Consider the following 19,183-nt stretch of genomic DNA (forward strand, 5'->3'; position numbering starts at 1 on the left):
GGCATTCTTTCAGATACATATTCCCATTCTTTTATCTCATTTAGAAAATCCTTGCGCATTACTATTCCTACATCTGCTTTAGCACACTTGTTTCTCTGCTCCACTGAAAATTGTGATATTTATTTAATGTATATATTCCTTTACCTTTTTTTTTTGTTTGTTGTTGCTTATGATATTCATGCTTTTTTCATTGTCCTTATCTTATTCTTATTCATAAATGTCCCACTTAAGGACACCTTGACTCTTATCCAAGCAGAATTTCCTCCTGATATCTCAGCTCTTTTTCAGTTCACTATGAATTTGGGCTATTTTGTTTTGCAAGGAAAATTCTACAAACAAATGGCAAAGCCATGGGCTCTCACCTCCCCTTTGGCTAACTTTTTCATGGAGACATTTGAAAAGAATGCCTTAAATTTCCCCTCCTCCTTAAACCAACTATTTGGCTATGCTATGTGGATGATGTATTTGCTTGGCCACATGGCTGGGACACATTAGAGAACTTTCCTATCATATTTGAACAGCCAACATCCAAAGATCCAATTCACAATAGAAATAGAAAATAACAATAATCTGCTCTTCTTAGACCCCTAGTTACAAGACAACCAAATGGATCTTTGACCTTCACAGTCTATAGAAAATGCACCCACACAGGTAAATATCCTTTGCACTCAACCAGAACTCACCCACATAAAAAAAAAAATATATATTTTTGACCAATTTTTGACCTCCCACCAAATAAAAAGATGTGGAAAATCCCTGAAGATGCTGATTTAGCTTTGGTGAAATATAGGAAGTAATAATTAAATATTTTTAGTTATCTAGTCTATGTTGTTAATTTCATTAAACAACACAATTCTGGAGAATCAACATATAAGCTTAAACATTAGGATGTTTTTTTTTTTTTTTTTTCATATTTTGCTTTATCCAATCTGAATAATTCATGCTTTAGATTTAAGGAATGAATGTTCCAACTTCCAGTGTTGATTTGGTCGATTGGTAGAGCCTCTGCTACTAATGGCTCACAAAAAGTTAAGCAAGTTTGAGCGCATTTAGTAGTTGGAAGGAGTTCAATCATTCAATGCTGTTGGCACACTCTCCCTCGATGAGTCTTTGGACTCCCTGGAGATGTCACATAATAATAATAATAATTTCCAGTGCCTTTTCTGTTCTTTCCTGGTAATATTCATCTGGACAGTCTGACTACATTTTGTATTATTTCTTTGAGCATTTAATTTTTACATCATACAAGCTGGTTGCTAGTCCTACTTGTTGATTCTCCCCCTTTTAGCTGGGCATGTCAATATGGCCTTATATTTAGCATGACTGTTCTGGTAGTTTATCAGCATACATTGCCTTCATCACATGTTCACTCTTCTCACACATGGACAAAATTGATCTCTGAATGGCATTTCAGAAATGGAAAGAGAGCTATAGGAAAATCAGACATGGTGGGAGAATGAGACTAAAGGGATGGGTGAAATTCAGTGGCATAGATAAGCTCAAGATGGAGTGCTTTTTTTTGGGGGGGGGGGCTTCAACTAGCAATGGACAGAAAATAGTTAATGGTGATGATGCATTCTGTAAATAATGAAGCTTCACAGAAGGCAAGACATTACATTGTGGCTTTGTGTAGTGGTGAACACCAAGATCAATAAAGGTGGTAAAGGCTCTCTGACATTCTTGGACAGACAAAGTGTTTTTGGGGATGATGTTCCTAGTTGGGCTAAGATATTTTGATAGTTGGAAGATTTAAGGTTGCAGAAGGGTTTGCAAGGATGACAGTGTTTTGCTTGCCAATGCATACCCAGGCCTGCTGAAGTGGTAAAGCCATTACTGCAAGTGGGACAGATGTACTATCTCTGTGCTGATTGTTTCAGCTGAGTCATTTTCATTGTAGAATTCAATGTTAATTTAATGGCTGGTCTTCTCATGGAGATGGTGAAGTTACTTTCTAGGCATTGCAGGGACAGGTGATACATTGCCACCCAAGTCAAGAGGATGATCTGTCACAACAGGAGTGGTGTTCCATGGTTCCTTCGTAAGGGTCCTCATTGTGCTTTGTTGAACTCATAGTGATGGAACAAACCCTACTGGGGCTGCCAACCTCAGAAGGGAGAGCATAGCATAGTAAGCAACTTAACCATTCAAAGGTACCCTGGTCCTGTCACTTGGGGGGGGGGGGGTCTACTTCTGCGATTATCAGGTGTCTCAGATCCAGTGGGTGTGCCAAGACATCTAACTGCAGGGACCTTCAGAGACTGAAACTGGAAATCCTATTCAAGAGATCATACATGGAATTTGTTCATTTCAACTTGAGGACCCTAGTAAGCATTGTGGTGGTCTTGCTGTGGATTTACCTTCCAACTTGAAGGTATTCAGAAATATTCATGATCACAGATTTGAACTCAGAGCCTATTGAAGAATGGGTACACTATCTGTTAGACAACTAGTTATCATTTGTGATTTATTGTTAATGAATTTCTTCGTTATCATTAAAAAATGAGAGTTAAAGATAGTCATGATTTTCATTGTTTTTGAGACTATTCATAATTTCTAAAACTTGATTTAATCCTTTTTTAATTTATATTTATTATGAGCGAGTTCCTTTCATATTTTTAATACCTAAACATTCGAATAAATACTCTTACTTCTGTTACTTGGATCTTTGACAGATATGGACAAACTGGTACTGGCAAAACATTTACTATGGAAGGGGCAAGAAGCACAAAAAGTTATGCATGGGAAGAGGTAAGTGTAATGTTGGTTTTTAAGTAGTTTATAGTAAGCAGTGAATACTTTTGAAAGTACTTGGTTTGTAGTATTATTGAATAGATGAATTTTATTTATTTGTATGGCATAAATAACAAAACAAGCATTACAATACACTGTCATTTTAAAAGCAAATAGAATTAAGAGTTATTTCAAAAACCAATAAAATTAAAAGGTTATATCCATATTAGTTAAATAATTCATAGCTTTGGGAGTAGCACTTAGAAAGTCTGAATAGATGAATAATAATAATAATAAATGCAGAATTATTTAAATTACTTAACGACTTGATGTTTCAGCACTTGGCTAGAGGGAACAGAATAAGAAGTCATCCCTAAAAGTTGGGCAAGAGTGTGGTTAGCAAGGGTGTGAGGACTAGATTTTTCACTTATAGTGTGGTGGAATGAATGGAATGGATTGTCAGTCGTGAGTGCTTTGTCTGGTAATGGTTTCAAGGAGAGGTATGATAAATATTGTGTTGATAGTTTGGGTCTCCTACGATGAGTCTTAGGATTCCATGGAGGTGCCTATGCAATAATAATAATAATAATCATGAATTGAAGATTGAATAATAATTAGGGATTATTATTCAGCAGATTAAGATTGAATAATAATTAGGGAAGATAAAGGGAACATGGCTGAATTAAACTAGTTTGGCCAAGTTTAACTCAATAGTTTTTTTATTTTATGGTCCTTTGATTGAAAAGACTAGGTGTATTTACTATTATAGTATAGGAGGAACATAAGAGTTTTGTAACTTAATGCAGGTAGCAGGGTTAGAAGAATATGCATTTATGTTAATTAGTAGTCCTTATAGTCCTTATAAGGACTGGCTTAAAGGGGCGAAGCAAGAATGCTTTTCATCTTCCCCGTTATCTGTAGAGGACAGTGTAGGGACAAGGTGTTATGAGCAATTAAAGCTCTGATCATGGCAGGAGGGTAACAGCAATAGCCGAGCCTCAGTTAGAACTTCATTGGCTACAGCATTGCCATCCATTACCCTCCAAGGGTATTGGATTGAATGAATCAATCACCGCATCTCACGGTCGATTGATCCTTCTAATTAGTAGTAGTGCTCTTTTTTACTTTTAAAGAATTTAAATTTTTCAAGAAGTAGACATGTTAGAAGTTGCAGTTTCAATGTAGACCATCCAAGGAGCAATATCCTAAAAGGAGAAAAAATACACTGAAAATTTTTTAAACTTCCCCTACTTATTTGGAAGCTCGAAGTGGCTTGAATAAGTTCCATGTTTGATCTCTAGAGCAGAGTGTCTAGACTGTAAAAAATAAATTAAAAATACAAAAAAAAAAAAAAAAATACACAATTGATAAAAATAGAAAGAAAAAAATCCTTCTTAACCCAACCACTGTACAAAATGCACTATAGGTTTGCAAATAACCTTTCGTGGGTTGGAGCAACATGAAAAAAACAACAAAAAACGTTGATCATTCTAAATGCGTCATTATCGTCTGAGCAATTTAGGTATAGGCTTTTTATGTCCTGTTCTTAGAAAGGGCACCCCTTTCTGTATGCCTTTTCCAGATCAACAAACTTTAATGCATAGATTTTGGCACATTGCTCTATCTACCCATTGGCATTAACCTGAACCACCAATAAGAGTTCCACTATCACTTTCCATGCAGGTGACTGTCCGTATTATCCAGGTCATTTTGATTTGTTGTCTTCAATGAATGTGTACCGTTAAATTTCCTTTGATAACGCTAGCTTAAGCTAGTGAAAGGTCGGCTTGTAAATAATTTGAGCTAGTAAATTATTTATTTACATTCCATGTCTATATAGTTTTATCTTCCAGAAACTTCGACCTGATTATTAAATACAGATCCTTGTTATATTCCCATATTATTTCTCAACTCTTTGTCTTAAAGTGAAAATTTGATTCTGACAACTTCTATTTGGCCTGAATCCTACTTGATCTTCTCTTAGCTTTCCTTCCACAATTTTTCTTATTTCAAATTCCTGTAATTCTCTTTATTTCCCTTTTTAGATGGGTGCTACTAAAAGCTCTACTCCAATAATCTGGAATCCAACCCTGTGACAATGCCTACTGAATTATGTGCAATGTTAATTGATAAATTATTATTATTAAGAGAGGCTTCCAGCTAATTACTTATCGAGGGAGACCATACTATCTGCACCAACTTCATAATCTGTTCATGAATTCATTCACACTACTTGCACACACCACATACAATGCTAATCTATTCCACTCATGCACCACTCTGAGAGAGAAAAATCCAGCCTTCACCCTTTCTTGACAGCATTGATTTTCAACTTTCCAATGACCCTTTCAGAAGTTTGTAAGTCTCAGTTATATCACTCTTCTTTCTCTTGTTTGCTAGTGTCTGCAGTCTACAAATTCTCAGTCTGTCTTCATAATCCATATTCCAGAATCCTGATATTTTTAACTCTCTCTCTCCTTTGCACTCCCTTCACTGAATCAGAATCACCATGGAAACCATGCCTGCATACAATAAGACTTCCAAGTGAGGTCTTATCAAAGCATTATAAACAGGCAAAATGATTTCCTTATCTTTACGTGTCAAAAGTTCGTTTCAACATTGCAGTTATTCTCTAAGCTGTATTTGCAATCTTTGCTATGTGGCCCTTAACTTCAACTACCTGCCTACTAAAACTCCAAGATCCCCAGCCTGATCAGTTTCTTCTAGCATAATCCCACCAATATAATATGACATTGAATATCGAATTACGTTAAAGTGCATCACTTTATATTTACTAACTTTGAACTGACGGTTTATTTTCACATGCACACAATTCCAGTCTATTCAAAATAGTTCTACAAGTACTGCATATCAGCCTCATTCTTGATTACCTTGCCTATCTTTGCATCATCAGCAAATAGCTGTATGTTGCCTTTCAAATCCTTCCTAACATCAGGAAGGATTTGATGTGGTAGCATTATTATATTTGATTTTTTAACGATACTTGTGGCATAATGATTAGAAATAAATACACGTTTGCACAAGAATAATGTTTAATTTGCAAGATATTTTGGTCTGAATATTACAGACCATCTTCAGTGGCTACATAGGAATAGTTTTAAAAAACAAAGTGGAATACGAACAATTGATCATTCACACATAAAATGATCTGCATGATGTCATATCGCTAAGTATTAGAAGAGTAAACATTTTTAAAGTCATAATTAAAGATATTACTTCAGAAATTCATATAATCTTAAATAACATTAGACTAATATAGGAAATTTACAAAAAAAAAAAATAAATAAATAAAAAATAATGTGTTATCCTGATTAAACTTTCCCAAAATTTTGATATAGATATGCAGTCATTACGATTCAAGTTAGGACGTTGAAGTAAGGCCTCCACACTTTCTTTAAATAAACGTTCAAATTTGTAGTGACATCTATGTAGGAGGAGAGTCTTGGACCAAAGGATGTTGTGGCTTGTTTCTAATCCATGCTGAGCTAATCCAGATTTCTCAGGTTTGTTGTGTTGAATTGATGACTGATGCTCTTGAATTCTTTTTTCTATAGAACGTCCAGTTTATCCAAAGTAGGAAAGATTACAATTACAAGGAACTTGATACACACACCAGGTAGAGACAAGGTTGAGCGTTTATCTTTAGATGAAGGAAAATGGGTGGATAATTTGTTAATAGGTGTATAAGTGGCTGTTAAATCATATTTCTTCAGAATTCTTGAAATTGGTTCTGAAATCCCAGAAATGTAAGGAATTGGAACTCGACGTATTGAATCTTTGCTGTTCTGTGTTGGATTGTAAGAATCGAAAAGATGTTGAGTACTCTTTTCAGAGAGGCCATTTAGTTTCATGTGATGTTTGAAAGTCGAAAGTTATTTCTGTAATAAATGAGAAGTTGAACAGTTAGTTTTGGCTCGTCAGATTAAACATTTTATGAGTCCTGTTTTTTGACAAGGATGATGAGCAGATTCTTTGAGAATATAATGATCCGTGAAAGTTGGTTTTCTGGAAATTGTTGTTGTAAGAATACCAGAAGGTGAACAGATGAGAAGGACGTCTAAAAAAGATAACTGGACGTTCTATAGAAAAAAAGAATTCATCTTTTTTTCTATAGAATGTCCAGAAGGATGTTCTATAGAAAAGAGCATCAGTCATCAATTCAACACAACAAACCTGAGAAATCTGGATTAGCTCAGCATGGATTAGAAACAAGCCACAACATCCTTTGGTCCAAGACTCTCCTCCTACACAGATGTCGCTACAAATTTGAATGTTTATTTAAAGAAAGTGTGGAGGCCTTACTTCAACGTCCTAACTTGAATCGTAATGACTGTATATCTATATCAAAAATTTGGGAAAGTTTAATCAGGATACATTAATTTTTTTTTTCTTTTTTTTTTTTTTTTTTTTCAAATTTCCTATATTAGTCTAATGTTACTTAAGATTATTATATGAATTTCTGAATTAATATCTTTAATTATCACTTTAAAAATATTTACTCTTCTAATACTTAGTGATATGACATCATGCGGCTAGTTCTATGTGCGAATGATCAGTTGTTCGTATTCCACTTTGTTTTTTAAAACTATTCCTATGTAGCCACTGAAGATGGCCTGTAATATTCAGACCGAAATATTTGGCAAATTAAACATCATTCTTGTGCAAACGTGTATATATTTCTAAGCATTATTATAGAATGTGATCAAGTTGCTCAAACATGAGCAATTTGATCAAATTCTTCCCTTAATAAACCTGTGCTGTTCATTGCAGAGTAAAGTTTCTCTGCCAACCCATTTTCGTATGCAAGCCCTAACTTTTCAAAAATTCTTCACCATCGTTAATGAGATACTAATAGGTTGATAGTTGGATACATCAGTCTTTGCACCACCATTGTGTAATGAGATTACTATACATTCTTTCCACTGCTGTGGAATCTTTCCTGTTTTTAGACTCAAATTATGTGGCTTGGTCGAAGGGGTAGCCAGATCAGTTGAACACTTATCTAGCATCTGTGCTGATATTCCATCAGTCCCTGTTGCAGAATTCTTATTCAGTTTGTGCAGCTGTTCTAGTACCCCCTCATATACCTGAATTTCTTCATACAGTGAAAAGAGAGCAGTGAGCTCAATGCTGCATACACCAGGTTGATAGCTTTTAGCAAAATGGCCACTAATTAATTGAACAGTCTCTTCTCTTCTCTTATGCATCTGTCACCAACATACCATCAGTATTCGGTACAGCTATTTTTCATATTCATTCTTTCTTTTATTTGCAGCATATTGATAGAATTCTTTTCTGGGTTGTCTTTAGCTTGCAGAGCCAGTTTCTTTACATAGTCAAACTTAGCTTTCCATATAACAGTTGGGACACTTCTGACCTGCTCCTTATAATTTTCATAACTAACTTCATCCTTGTATACATGGTATTCATTCCATATCTTTTTCTTTTGAATTTGACTCCTACCTTATTTATTCTTTGAACTTTTGGTACACAATCTGATATTGCATAATTTAAATATTTTTTAAACACTTCCTGCTTGCTTTTGATATCCTTCCTATTCAACAACTGATACTGTGGCACAGAAATCAGCATACTCCTCAGATTGTCATAATTTCCTACTTTGTATGTATGTAATACATATAAAATGTAACTCTGTATATAAACTTTTTGAATAGAACATTCATAAACTTAGCCATTTCCCAAGTGAGCACTACATGATCACTGTCACCAACCAGAGGCAGAATAGTTACATCTTTAATTAAAATCCTCTCTGACACTATAATCAGAACTAACACTCTTTGACCTCGAATTCCCTCTGTCACATGCTGATTAAGGAAGTAGTTGTCTTGCAACAGCTCAATAAATTGTTTCATTCTTCTCACGAGATTTCACAGCTACTAGTCAATGTTCGGATAATTCAAGTCCCCGTTATGATTACTCATTTCTTAGCCATCATCTTTATTTGGTAACACATTTCTTCGTCACTAGGAATGTAACCACACTCCATGATGTCTTTGATCTTGTTGGACTCCATATTATGCAAGATAGTTTCAAACTAATTCCAACATGAAAAATTGTAGCTAGTACTGCAATCATAGGTCCCAGTATGGATGTTAATTTACAGGAGGGAGAGCCCATGCAAAAGCAGAGCCAAGTGATACATCCAGCAGTGACAGAGAAATCTGAAGAGAGGAATCCATGCATCATGAGTAATAGTTTCCATTGATTAACTAGACAAACTGACAATCCACTTGCAAGTAGTTGCAGAAAGTAGTCCACAAGACAGCAGCTTTTGTGGCCTCTATGTCACTTCTAATTAAATGTTCTAAAATGTCAAGAGGAACCACATCTCTGAATATCCTCCGTCACTTATGTCCAGAAGTGGGCACCATTAGGTCAGAGATTGACATTGATTGACAGAGATTGGATGGCAGCAGAATACAGGCGTACTCCAGTTCATAGGATATATTAGGTTCCAGACCACCATTATAGTGATTTCATCATATTTCATATAATGAATCACTGCCTTTTTTCCAGTTGTACGTATATGTTTAATAATGTTTTAAGCAATCATATATATTAATCATATTTATATCATGAATGATATAAATAAAGCATTAATTTATGCTAGTTATCCAAAGAAATTAGAATAATTTTTGCAAACCTAAAATTTATTCTGAATAGCTTAGCTTAATGGAGCACTCCACCCATTTTGGTCATCAATCTACACCATTAAAAGTTTTTCCATTTCATCAATAACATTGTCTCATTTACGATGAATAAATAAATTGATAAAAATAGAAAAAATAAAATATTTAGTTCACTCATTGTACAAATTTGTCAGTGGGAGCAACATAAAAGTGTTATAGTTATCATTTCACTGAGAACTTTGCTTCTAACAACTGTAACAACAGTAGTGCAGGATAAGTTTAGCCAACAGCCTTTAGTGTTCAATAATACCATCACTGCTAGAACTTTAATCTTAGTGTGTAATGTAATAGGTTTACACATCTTTTTCTTTTCACTGGAAGCAACATTATACTTACTGTTATTTTTATTTGCCTATTCTTAACAACAGTTAAAAAAAATAATAGTTATAAACAGTTTCGTTCATATCAAAACACAGAGACGTATTGTTGGATCCTACTTCTTCTTAATCTGTACTTTGCATCCGACATGTTAGTCACTGTGATGTTCTTAAACAAAAAATAGTTGCTAGTCGATTTCTAATACAAATATAGAGAAAATTTATATTTATAGACTGCGCCACTGTATATCTGAATTAGTTCAAGAATTGAAGAAAAATCAACCCTCAACTATTTCTCCTTAATATGTTATTAATATATATACTGGCCGAGTATATTTAACTAACTTAATTCACCCGCTTTGGTTCGAATATTTTATGAATGGTGCAGTAAAAGAGATTCAGGCAAAATACAACTTATCATTAACAAAAACAAACATTTAATTTTAAAATCACAAATTTTACACTCAAATTCAAATCAGTAATTAAGTTATTATAATCACTTCAGCCTTTCTGATGATACTATTATACAAACTCAGACAATGGTAAATTTGTCATCGCTAATACAGTCTTCTCACAGTTCCTTAAGTTCCAAAATACAATAAAATTTCAGTAACACCGCTTTACAAGCAACACTTTTAAATTTTCACTTCAGTTAATTCTCACCAATAGTTACTGTTAATATAAGGAAATTCTAGGATGAAACGCACACACTTCTCTGTATAGAAATATTAATGGTTGGAATAATCTTACCGATAATCTTTTTCCTTCATCTACTTATACGTAAACACTTTTTATAACTGTAAACACTTTAAATAGTAAACGGCACTCATTAAAATAATTCTTCTAAGCAATAACTGAATTAATCGTTGGTCACAATACACATAAACAAACGTTCTTGCTTGAAGTACTACTGATCACTCATTAATTAAGGCAATACACAATAATTCTTTAACTTGAGATTTTATATGTACAGTTGTTCATTCCTCCTGCATTCAAATAATTCTTTAGGCAATATATTTCTAAGCACAGCTAACGGTAAATTTCAACTTTACATCCTCTACTATTCTATAGAACTTCGTGCTTTGCTTCAAGGTTCTGTATGTCCTTGAAAGGTCGGCCCTGAAATTGAATCTCAACTCAAATATCGCTAGTCTATTTAGTAGTCACTCAGCTGTCTTCCGTAGCTATAATTGTTATTCTACAATTTATTAGCTAACCGCCTCTCGACTAGTAGACTTTATTAGCTGCTTGAGTGACTTGCCGACTCACTATTATCGCACTGTGATTCCCCAATGCTCCAATTCCAACCTAATGCTAATCCTCTCTCTCTCTCTGTTTCCTCATTATTCTTATTTTCCGTGTTCTTCCCTTTTTATATCCATCCTTCCCGCCTAAATTGTTCTCGTGATCTAAAACTCTTTTCAATAAACCTCCTCACGTGGTGTTCCAAAACGTGCAAGCTATCTAACATACGTTTCCATGACAACAAAACAAAACATAATAAAACTGAGCTATTACATAACATTAAATTTCTACAAATAGGAATAAATAGAGAATATTTACATTTCAAATAATGCGCAGTTAAATTATCAAATACAAGTTCTTATAATATTAACATAATAGCTTAATAATATTTAATACAGTCTTATCACTATTAATACATATATCTTTGATTAAATAATTAGATATTAGACAAAATTAAAGTAGTTATATGAATATAAAATTATAAAATAAGTTATTTACATTAAATAATTACAAGTTTAGCTTATCTGATGGAAGATCATGTTGGATTCTGAAGCAAATAATTACTCCAATCTCTATATATTCAGAATCCAACAGTATGGAGCAACAACGTCGTAAACAAAAACAGTTCACAAAAATTGTGCATTAATTGATTCACAGGAGCATCATGTCCCTAAAACCATCATGTGTCATCCAAAATTGTGCCATTTCCCATCGAATGATGGGAAAGTCCGCGCGGTTAGCATAGTGGCTGTGCGCTTTGCCACCATATGCCTGGGGAAGGAGTGTCCTAGTTTCGATTCCCGTCAGTGACGTGACAAGCTGAAGGATCTTCCTCAGCCATAGCCAAGTTAGCCGGTCTTGGGCGTGGACAGTAGGGTTTTTCTCCAGTTTATCATGAAGTTTTTCATTCCGCAAAGCGGGTAAGCCGGCCTTGAGAACTCAACGCTACAGACATAGGATACACCGGGGCATAGGGCTGACCACCTTATCCTGTGAACGGTTTGAGGTCCGATGATTAATAAACCCTCAACACTGCAAGGTAAAATAGAGTATAAAGAAGATGAGATGATGGGAAAGTTGGTGTATGTAACTACCTGTGCAGGTGGGTTTTCTGCAAACTGAAAAAGAAAGGTAGCCATTGGGAAGATGTATGTGCTATTACAGTATCTAGAAAAGGCAGGCTATTATTATTTTCTTTTTATATAGCGAACTGGATTCTGAGGTGCTATCTGTTGAGATGGAGGAGGAAAGGTTCTAAACGTGTGTGAGCCATGTCAGTAAACAGAGAATATATCATCAGTGTATCTTAACCAGATAGAAGGTTTGAGAATAACAATAAGAAGAGCATGTTTTTCAAAATGCTCTATATAATAATTGTCTAGATGGGAGAGCCCATGGTTGTCCTCAGTCTCTTTATAAATTGTTTCTTTCAAAGTGAAGAAGCCAGAATGAATGGGAAAATTAAGATCAATATTGGGAGGGGGAGCATATTTTTTTAGTAAATTTACAGTGCCAGAAAGAGGGATATTGGTAAAAAGACGGATGACATCGAAGCTTTCCATGATATTGTTATTATCTAAAACTAAATTTTAGATTAAAGATTTCAAATGAGCAGAATTTTTCATATAAGATAAAGAATGATGGGGGGTGCTTAAGGGTCAGAGTTGTATAACTGAGAGGAGACCTCCACATAGCCTTTAAAGGAATGCAGAGAACCGACCAGGGGTTCTGACCTAATACCCAATCCTCACCTTCTCGTGGTGCACCTTGTTAGGTATCTACCTGGAAACTGAATGAATGAGGATGGGCTGGCAATTTGGGATTTAGCAGACCAAATTGTATTCTTATTGGCTTAAACCGAAATATAAAACGATGGTGCAGAATTTCATGCCGGGTGGGGCGTCGCTCGGTTAAACAAGGGCCCCCATTGTTTTCACAGGGTAACCAGGACAAACAGCGAAAAGCCAGCTACTGGAACAAATCTTAAAGCACACTCCAAACTCAACATCACCACGGTTCAAGATTGGCACTATTAACATAAGAAGCCTGAATGGCAAAGAAATGAAGCTAGCTGAGGAATTAGATAAGTAACAGATCAAAATAAATGGGTGACTGAAACAAAAAAGACAAAAAGGTGAGATCTTCCTGAGCAGTAAATACAAATTGTGATATTCAGGCAATGACAAGGAAAAGAAGGAGTAACCATAGTATTCAACACTAAATGCAAGGCTTCTTGAATGGCAAGCAGTCTCAAGTAGAGTGATATGGGCAAATATCAGAATGGGTAATTGGACAATGAGACTTATTTGTGCCTATTGTCCCACGGAAGATTCTACTAAGATAGCAGTGGAGCAATTTTTTCAGGCTTTAGAGAAAGAAGCTGACACAATGAAAAAGGAAAAGTTGGTCCTTGTTGGGGATCAAAATAGCAGAGTAGGAAATGATTGTCAGGCACAAAAATATTTTGGGAAAATTTGGAGGAAAGAGCAAAGCTAATAATAATGGCAAATACTTGTTGGATTTCTGCTCAGGACATGAACTGGTTATTACTATCAACATGTTCCAACATAAAAATGTGCACAAATTCACATGGAGAGAAGAGGCGAGGAATAAGAAAAGTCTCATTGACTTATGTTATTGTTGATAGTGATGTTTACTCCCTGGTGCAGGACACCAGAGTGTACAGAGGATTTGAAATTGGAAGTGATCACTATTTAGTCTTGAGCAGTATAAAATTGAATTTCATATTGAAAAGAAGAATATGTAAGAAAGTTTTAAAGAGAATAAAAGTTGAGCAGCTCTCAGATTTGAACTGTAGAGATTATTGTTTGAACACAGAGATTATTGAAATAAAAATGAAAGAATTTGAGAACAGGAACCAAACCTTGAAGATTCAGTGGCAAGCCTTGAAGAAAACCCTGATTGATTCAGTCAGAGGCGTGTGTTGAGGTTGTCTGCAAGGATAGAAAAATCAGAACTCCTTTGTGGACAAGAAGTTAAAGAGGCAGTGAAGGAAAAGAAGAAAGCATATCAAAAATTCCTGGCAAATAAGTCAGCTTGTGCTCTTAGTGAATACAGAGACAAATGTAAGAAAGTTAAACACTGTGTTAAATTGGCTAAACGAAAGTCATGGAAGGACTTTGGTAAGAACATAGAAAATAAATGTTAAGAAGGTGGCAAAATCTTCTGGAGATTGTTGAAGAAGCTTAGAAATGGAGGAAAGAGTACTGTAAAAGGAGTTAGAGATAATAAAGGTGACATGAAAACAGGAGAAAAAGATATCCTTGAAGTATGGAGTAATTACTTTGAAAATTTGCTAAATGAAACAAGCAGTGATGACAGCACAGTGATAAAAAAAACACTGACCAGGCATGCAGTCAGGAATACATATCCATACTTGAAGTAGAAAAAGCCATCAAAGGCTTGAAATGTGGAAAGGCAGCAGGAGTAGATGATATTCGACCAGAAATGCTGAAGTAGGGTGGTATAAAAGTCTTACAGTGGCTGCACTGCATAGTTAAGAAAGCCTGAACAGAGGGACGAATTCCGAATGATTGGAGTAGAGCTCTCATAGTACCCATATATAAAAAGAATGTCAGAATTACCGAGGTATTTCCTTACTGATTGTTCCTGGTAAGATTTATGCAAGTATACTTGAGAAACGGTCAAGAAGAATTGTAGAAGAAAAGCTTGGTGAAGAACAAGCTAGATTCAGGCCAAATTGAGGCTGTCAGGATCAGATCTTCACTTTCGACAAATAGTTGAGAAGTCATGGGAATATAACAAAGATCTGTATTTAAGTTTTTTCGATCTGCCAAAGCCATATGAAAAAGTGCCAACAGAGAAGCTATTCAATACACTAGAGTTATATGGTGTCAGTGGAGCATTATATCAAGCAATACTTGATATAATGCAAGAATTGAAGGAAGTACAGGAAGATTGTTTAATGTTAAATCTGGTTTGAGACAAGGATGTACATTATCCCTCTGTTCTTCATTATCTATATGGATCACATTATGAAGAAAAGTGGTATTAAACATGATATCAAAATTGGATATCATGTTTAATTCAGCTCATTGCTTTATGCAGATGATGTTATACTACTAAATAAATTTGCTACAAGTCTGCAAGACTCCCTGACTAAATTGAATAAGTGTTGTAATAGATATGGTATGAAGGTCATCAATAAAAAGACAAAGACAATGAAAATAGGCAGAATCTTTGAAAATGTCAACGTGTTGTGAACGGAGAACCTGTGGAACAAGTAAAACATTTCAGCTACTTGGGCATTATTTTTAGTGAAGATGGTAAATTAAATATGGAAATAGACAACAGAATCAACAAAGCTGGTATGGTAGGAAATCAATTGAATAAATTCATAATAAGAGAGAAATTAGTTGGAACACTAAATTAGCTGTATACAAGACAGTGTTCAAACCAGTTTTAACTTATGGATCTGAGAGCTTTGTCAGAAGTAAAACACTTGACCAAAGACTAGAGACCGCAGATATGAGAGTCCTGAGAAAGATTAGAAGCCTGAACAGATGGCATCAATGGCAATATCGTATCATATTAAAAACGAGGATATTAGGAAAGAACTTGATATTGTCAGCATGCAGGAATGCGTTAGCAGAGCTAATCTCAGGTGGTATGGTCACTTAAACAGACTGGGCGAGGAAAGATTAGGAAAACAAGTTTTCTCTACCAGGTTGGCAGGAAAACGACCCAGAGGAAAGTATAGGTGGATTGATATGGTACAAAGTGCCTTAGACGATAGAAATACAGGGTGTCCCAAAATTCATGCAAGAAGTAATTTTGATAGAAAACACAGGTTTTTAATTAAAAATTGGAATTTCTTATTGATTCATAAAGTATACAGTATAGGGTTATGCATGGAATAGCATATCGGATAAATGGTCTCCACGGCTTTGCTGGCACACACGCACTCTTTTGTCGAAATTTTCCACGACTGTTTTGCATAAATGTGGCTGAATTTCGTTGATACAGTGCTCAATTTCCTCCTTCACGGCATGGGTGGTCATTGGCTTGTTGGCATAAACCTTAGACTTCAAAAAACCCCAAAGAAAAAAGTCCAACGGCGTTAAGTCACATGATCTGGGTGGCAAATTCTGATCACCAAAACTGGAAATTACACGACCAGGAAATGACTCATGCAGTAATTGAATTGTTTCTTAGGCTGTATGGCATGTGGCACCGTCTTGTTGAAACCACATGTCGTCCACATCCATGTCTTGCAATTTAGGCACAAAAAACTGGATTATCATGTCGCGATAGCGAGCACCATTAACTGTTATTTCCTTACCACCCGCATTTTCGAAGAAGAATGGACCGATGATGCCTCCAGCCCAAAATCCGCACCGAACAGTGACATGTTGTGGATGCATTTGTTTCTCAACAATCACTCGTGGATTTTCTGAACCCCAAATGCTAAAATTTTGTCGATTAATGAAGCCTTCAAGATGAAAATGAGCCTCATCACTGAAGATGAGCCTCATCACTGAAGATGATTTTGTTCAAAAAATAAGCATCCACTTGTTGTTGTTGTTCCATAATCCATTCAACGAATTCTCTTCGCTGTGTGTGGTCAGTAGGCTTCAGTTCTTGAGTCAATTGAACTTTGTAAGCATAAAGATGCAAATCTTTTGTGAGAATATGCTGTAGAGAACTTCTCGAAATGCCCAATTCAAGACCACAGTTCCGAATTGATGTTCCTGGACTCTCAGCAACACTCACGAACTGCTTCGATGTTTTCTGTTGAACGACTTGTTGAAGGACTGCCAGAGTGTATAAGATCACTAATTGATCCAGTTTCCTTGAATTTTTTAATTAATCTTTTCACAGTTGAAGTTAAATCACTATTCCTACCATATTTTGTACGAAAATTGCGAACTATAGCTGCCAAACCTTCATTATTTTTAAAATATTGCTCAACAATGAAAATGCGTTGTTCTTTCGTGTAGCGCTCCATTTTTAATAACCCTGAACTGTCAGCTGTCACGCTGTCTTTTTTTTCTCGTTGGCAACACTTTACTGCACAAATGGCGCTAAATTTAAATCTTGCGTGAATTTTGGGACATCCTATATAAGATCTGATAATGTTGGAGTCTTGGCAAGTAACGGACTGATTTGGAGGAAAATTGTAGATTGGAAGTTAGTAATGATGTAAATTTTTTATGTAGGACTATCATATCCCGTACACTCCTTGAGTGTACATGGCAGGAATTTGATGATGATGGTTTTCATCCAATCTTTCATAATGAACTTGTTTGTCATTCGTAATACAGGCTACAATCATATAAATGGACACCTTGAAGCAGTAGTAGATAAATTTTCCACTACTCCAAAGTTAGTAGGAGAGGTCAGTAATTTAAGTTTACAGAAAATCAAACAATACATTAATTGCTTTAGAAAATATAAATGATTTGCAATAGGAGATTTAGTATCATTTCATGATAAATCTGTTATTAAAACGGGTTGGAAATTAGGAAGGAAAACTCTGGATCCATGTAGGATATTAGACCAGCTTTCTCTTGTGAATTTTGGGAATCAGGGAGTGAGAAATCTTTGTGAAATTGAAATTGTACACTCTGACAAGTTAATAAGGTACTTTTTAGGGAGTAGAAATTGAATTACGTTTGGAGAAAATATTGCTATTATTATTGTTATTATGTGACACCTCCAAGGAGTCCAAGTCGTGGGAGGGTACCTACCATACAATTCTCAGTCTTCACCACTCAATCAACCAACTACAGCGAACCACAACTACCATCATCATCTACACCAATGCCAAGTACTGCTTACAACTGCTATTAGTATTTTCACAGACAATCACAAACATCCATGCCCACGGTGGGATTCAAACCTAAAGCCAATTTGACTGGCGAGCAAATATGCTAACTACTCGGCCAACCAGGACAGCATATGAATAAAATATTAAAAGATGAAAGATTTCTTGATACTGATTGTGCATGAAGTTCAGAATTCACAAAAGTACATGATTTAGATAATTTACAACATCAGAGTGATATTAATTATAAAGAATTAATATGGATGAAATTCTGGCAGAACATCATAGGTTAATTTAGAATTAAATATACCAGAAGAAAGTGAACGTACCTGAAATTTAGTTAGAGATGATGATGAATCTCAGTCTTCAGAATTCAATATCGATGATTCTTTAAATTTAGACTATAATTCAAGTAATTTAAATGAAAATTCTGAAAGGTACAGAACTGAAATATGTAGATATAATGAATTGAGAGATGATGTAAATTTTCAGTTGTCCTGGAATCATCACATAATGCTTAAGAACCTTATTATTATTTTAGATCTAGTCATAACCATGAAAAGAATTGTATGTTTTGTTACATACAATTCTTTTCACACAATATAACCTTGAACAAGGTTATATTGCGAGTGGTCGGTGTAATTTAGCGATTTTTATCTGTTTTTTTTCATTAGAAAATTAGTTTTATAGTATACTAGACTAGATTTTTTTGTTTTTAGAGTATTTAGTGTCTTTATAACATTTTTATTGCAATTTAATATTAATTAAATACAGGTGTAAAATGGTGCCAGAAACGAAGAAAAAACAACAACAACAAAGTAGTGAACAAGAAGGTTTTGTCCACTAAAGATGATACCAAAGAGGATATTGAAAATAATTTAACCTCTGAGATTGCTAGTCTAAAGTAGATTATTAGACAAGGGAACTACTGAAAGTCGAACATCATTTAGACGAACACAGAGAATAAAATGTTCAGCAGCACAATAAAATAGAAAACAAAGCACGGAATCATCAGGTATGTTAATGTGTAATAACAAAAATCTGGTAAAGTTAATTATAAAAAGAAGGATGTTATTTGGTATAGTAACTATCACAAAACATGACATTGATAAGCAGGTTATAACATCAACTTTTCCCAGTGCAAAAATTAAAAATATAATGGAAGCAATTCAAAAACAGAGAAGAATAGTAAATGAGATCATAATTGTAGTAGGTAATAATGACTTAACTAGTGATAAGTTCAGTATGAGAGAGGATGTGAAGGGGTTGTTGGAAGAAGTGAGAGAGAAGGGTGAGAAAGTGAAAATAGTAAGCATGTTACTTCGATATGATAGAAATAAATTAAGAAGGGC

The 19,183-nt window shown here is 34.9% G+C and overlaps 1 protein-coding gene across 3 annotated transcripts in view; it reads left to right on the plus strand.

The window, feature by feature from the left end:
* LOC150108792 (kinesin-like protein KIF11-B) overlaps nt 1–19,183 on the plus strand; it is a 706,328-nt gene that overhangs the window by 48,410 nt on the left and 638,735 nt on the right. For all 3 annotated transcript variants that reach the window (XM_090403242.1, XM_090403252.1, XM_090403263.1), the window contains exon 4: nt 2,673–2,748. In XM_090403242.1, coding sequence (XP_090259368.1) covers nt 2,673–2,748 — 76 coding nt within the window. The remainder of the gene's footprint in view (nt 1–2,672; nt 2,749–19,183) is intronic.

This window comes from Typopeltis vanoorti, chromosome 2, assembly GCF_054136105.1.
Source record: "Typopeltis vanoorti isolate ZY-2024b chromosome 2, IOZ_Tvanoo_1.0, whole genome shotgun sequence".
Lineage (NCBI taxonomy): Eukaryota > Metazoa > Arthropoda > Arachnida > Uropygi > Thelyphonidae > Typopeltis > Typopeltis vanoorti.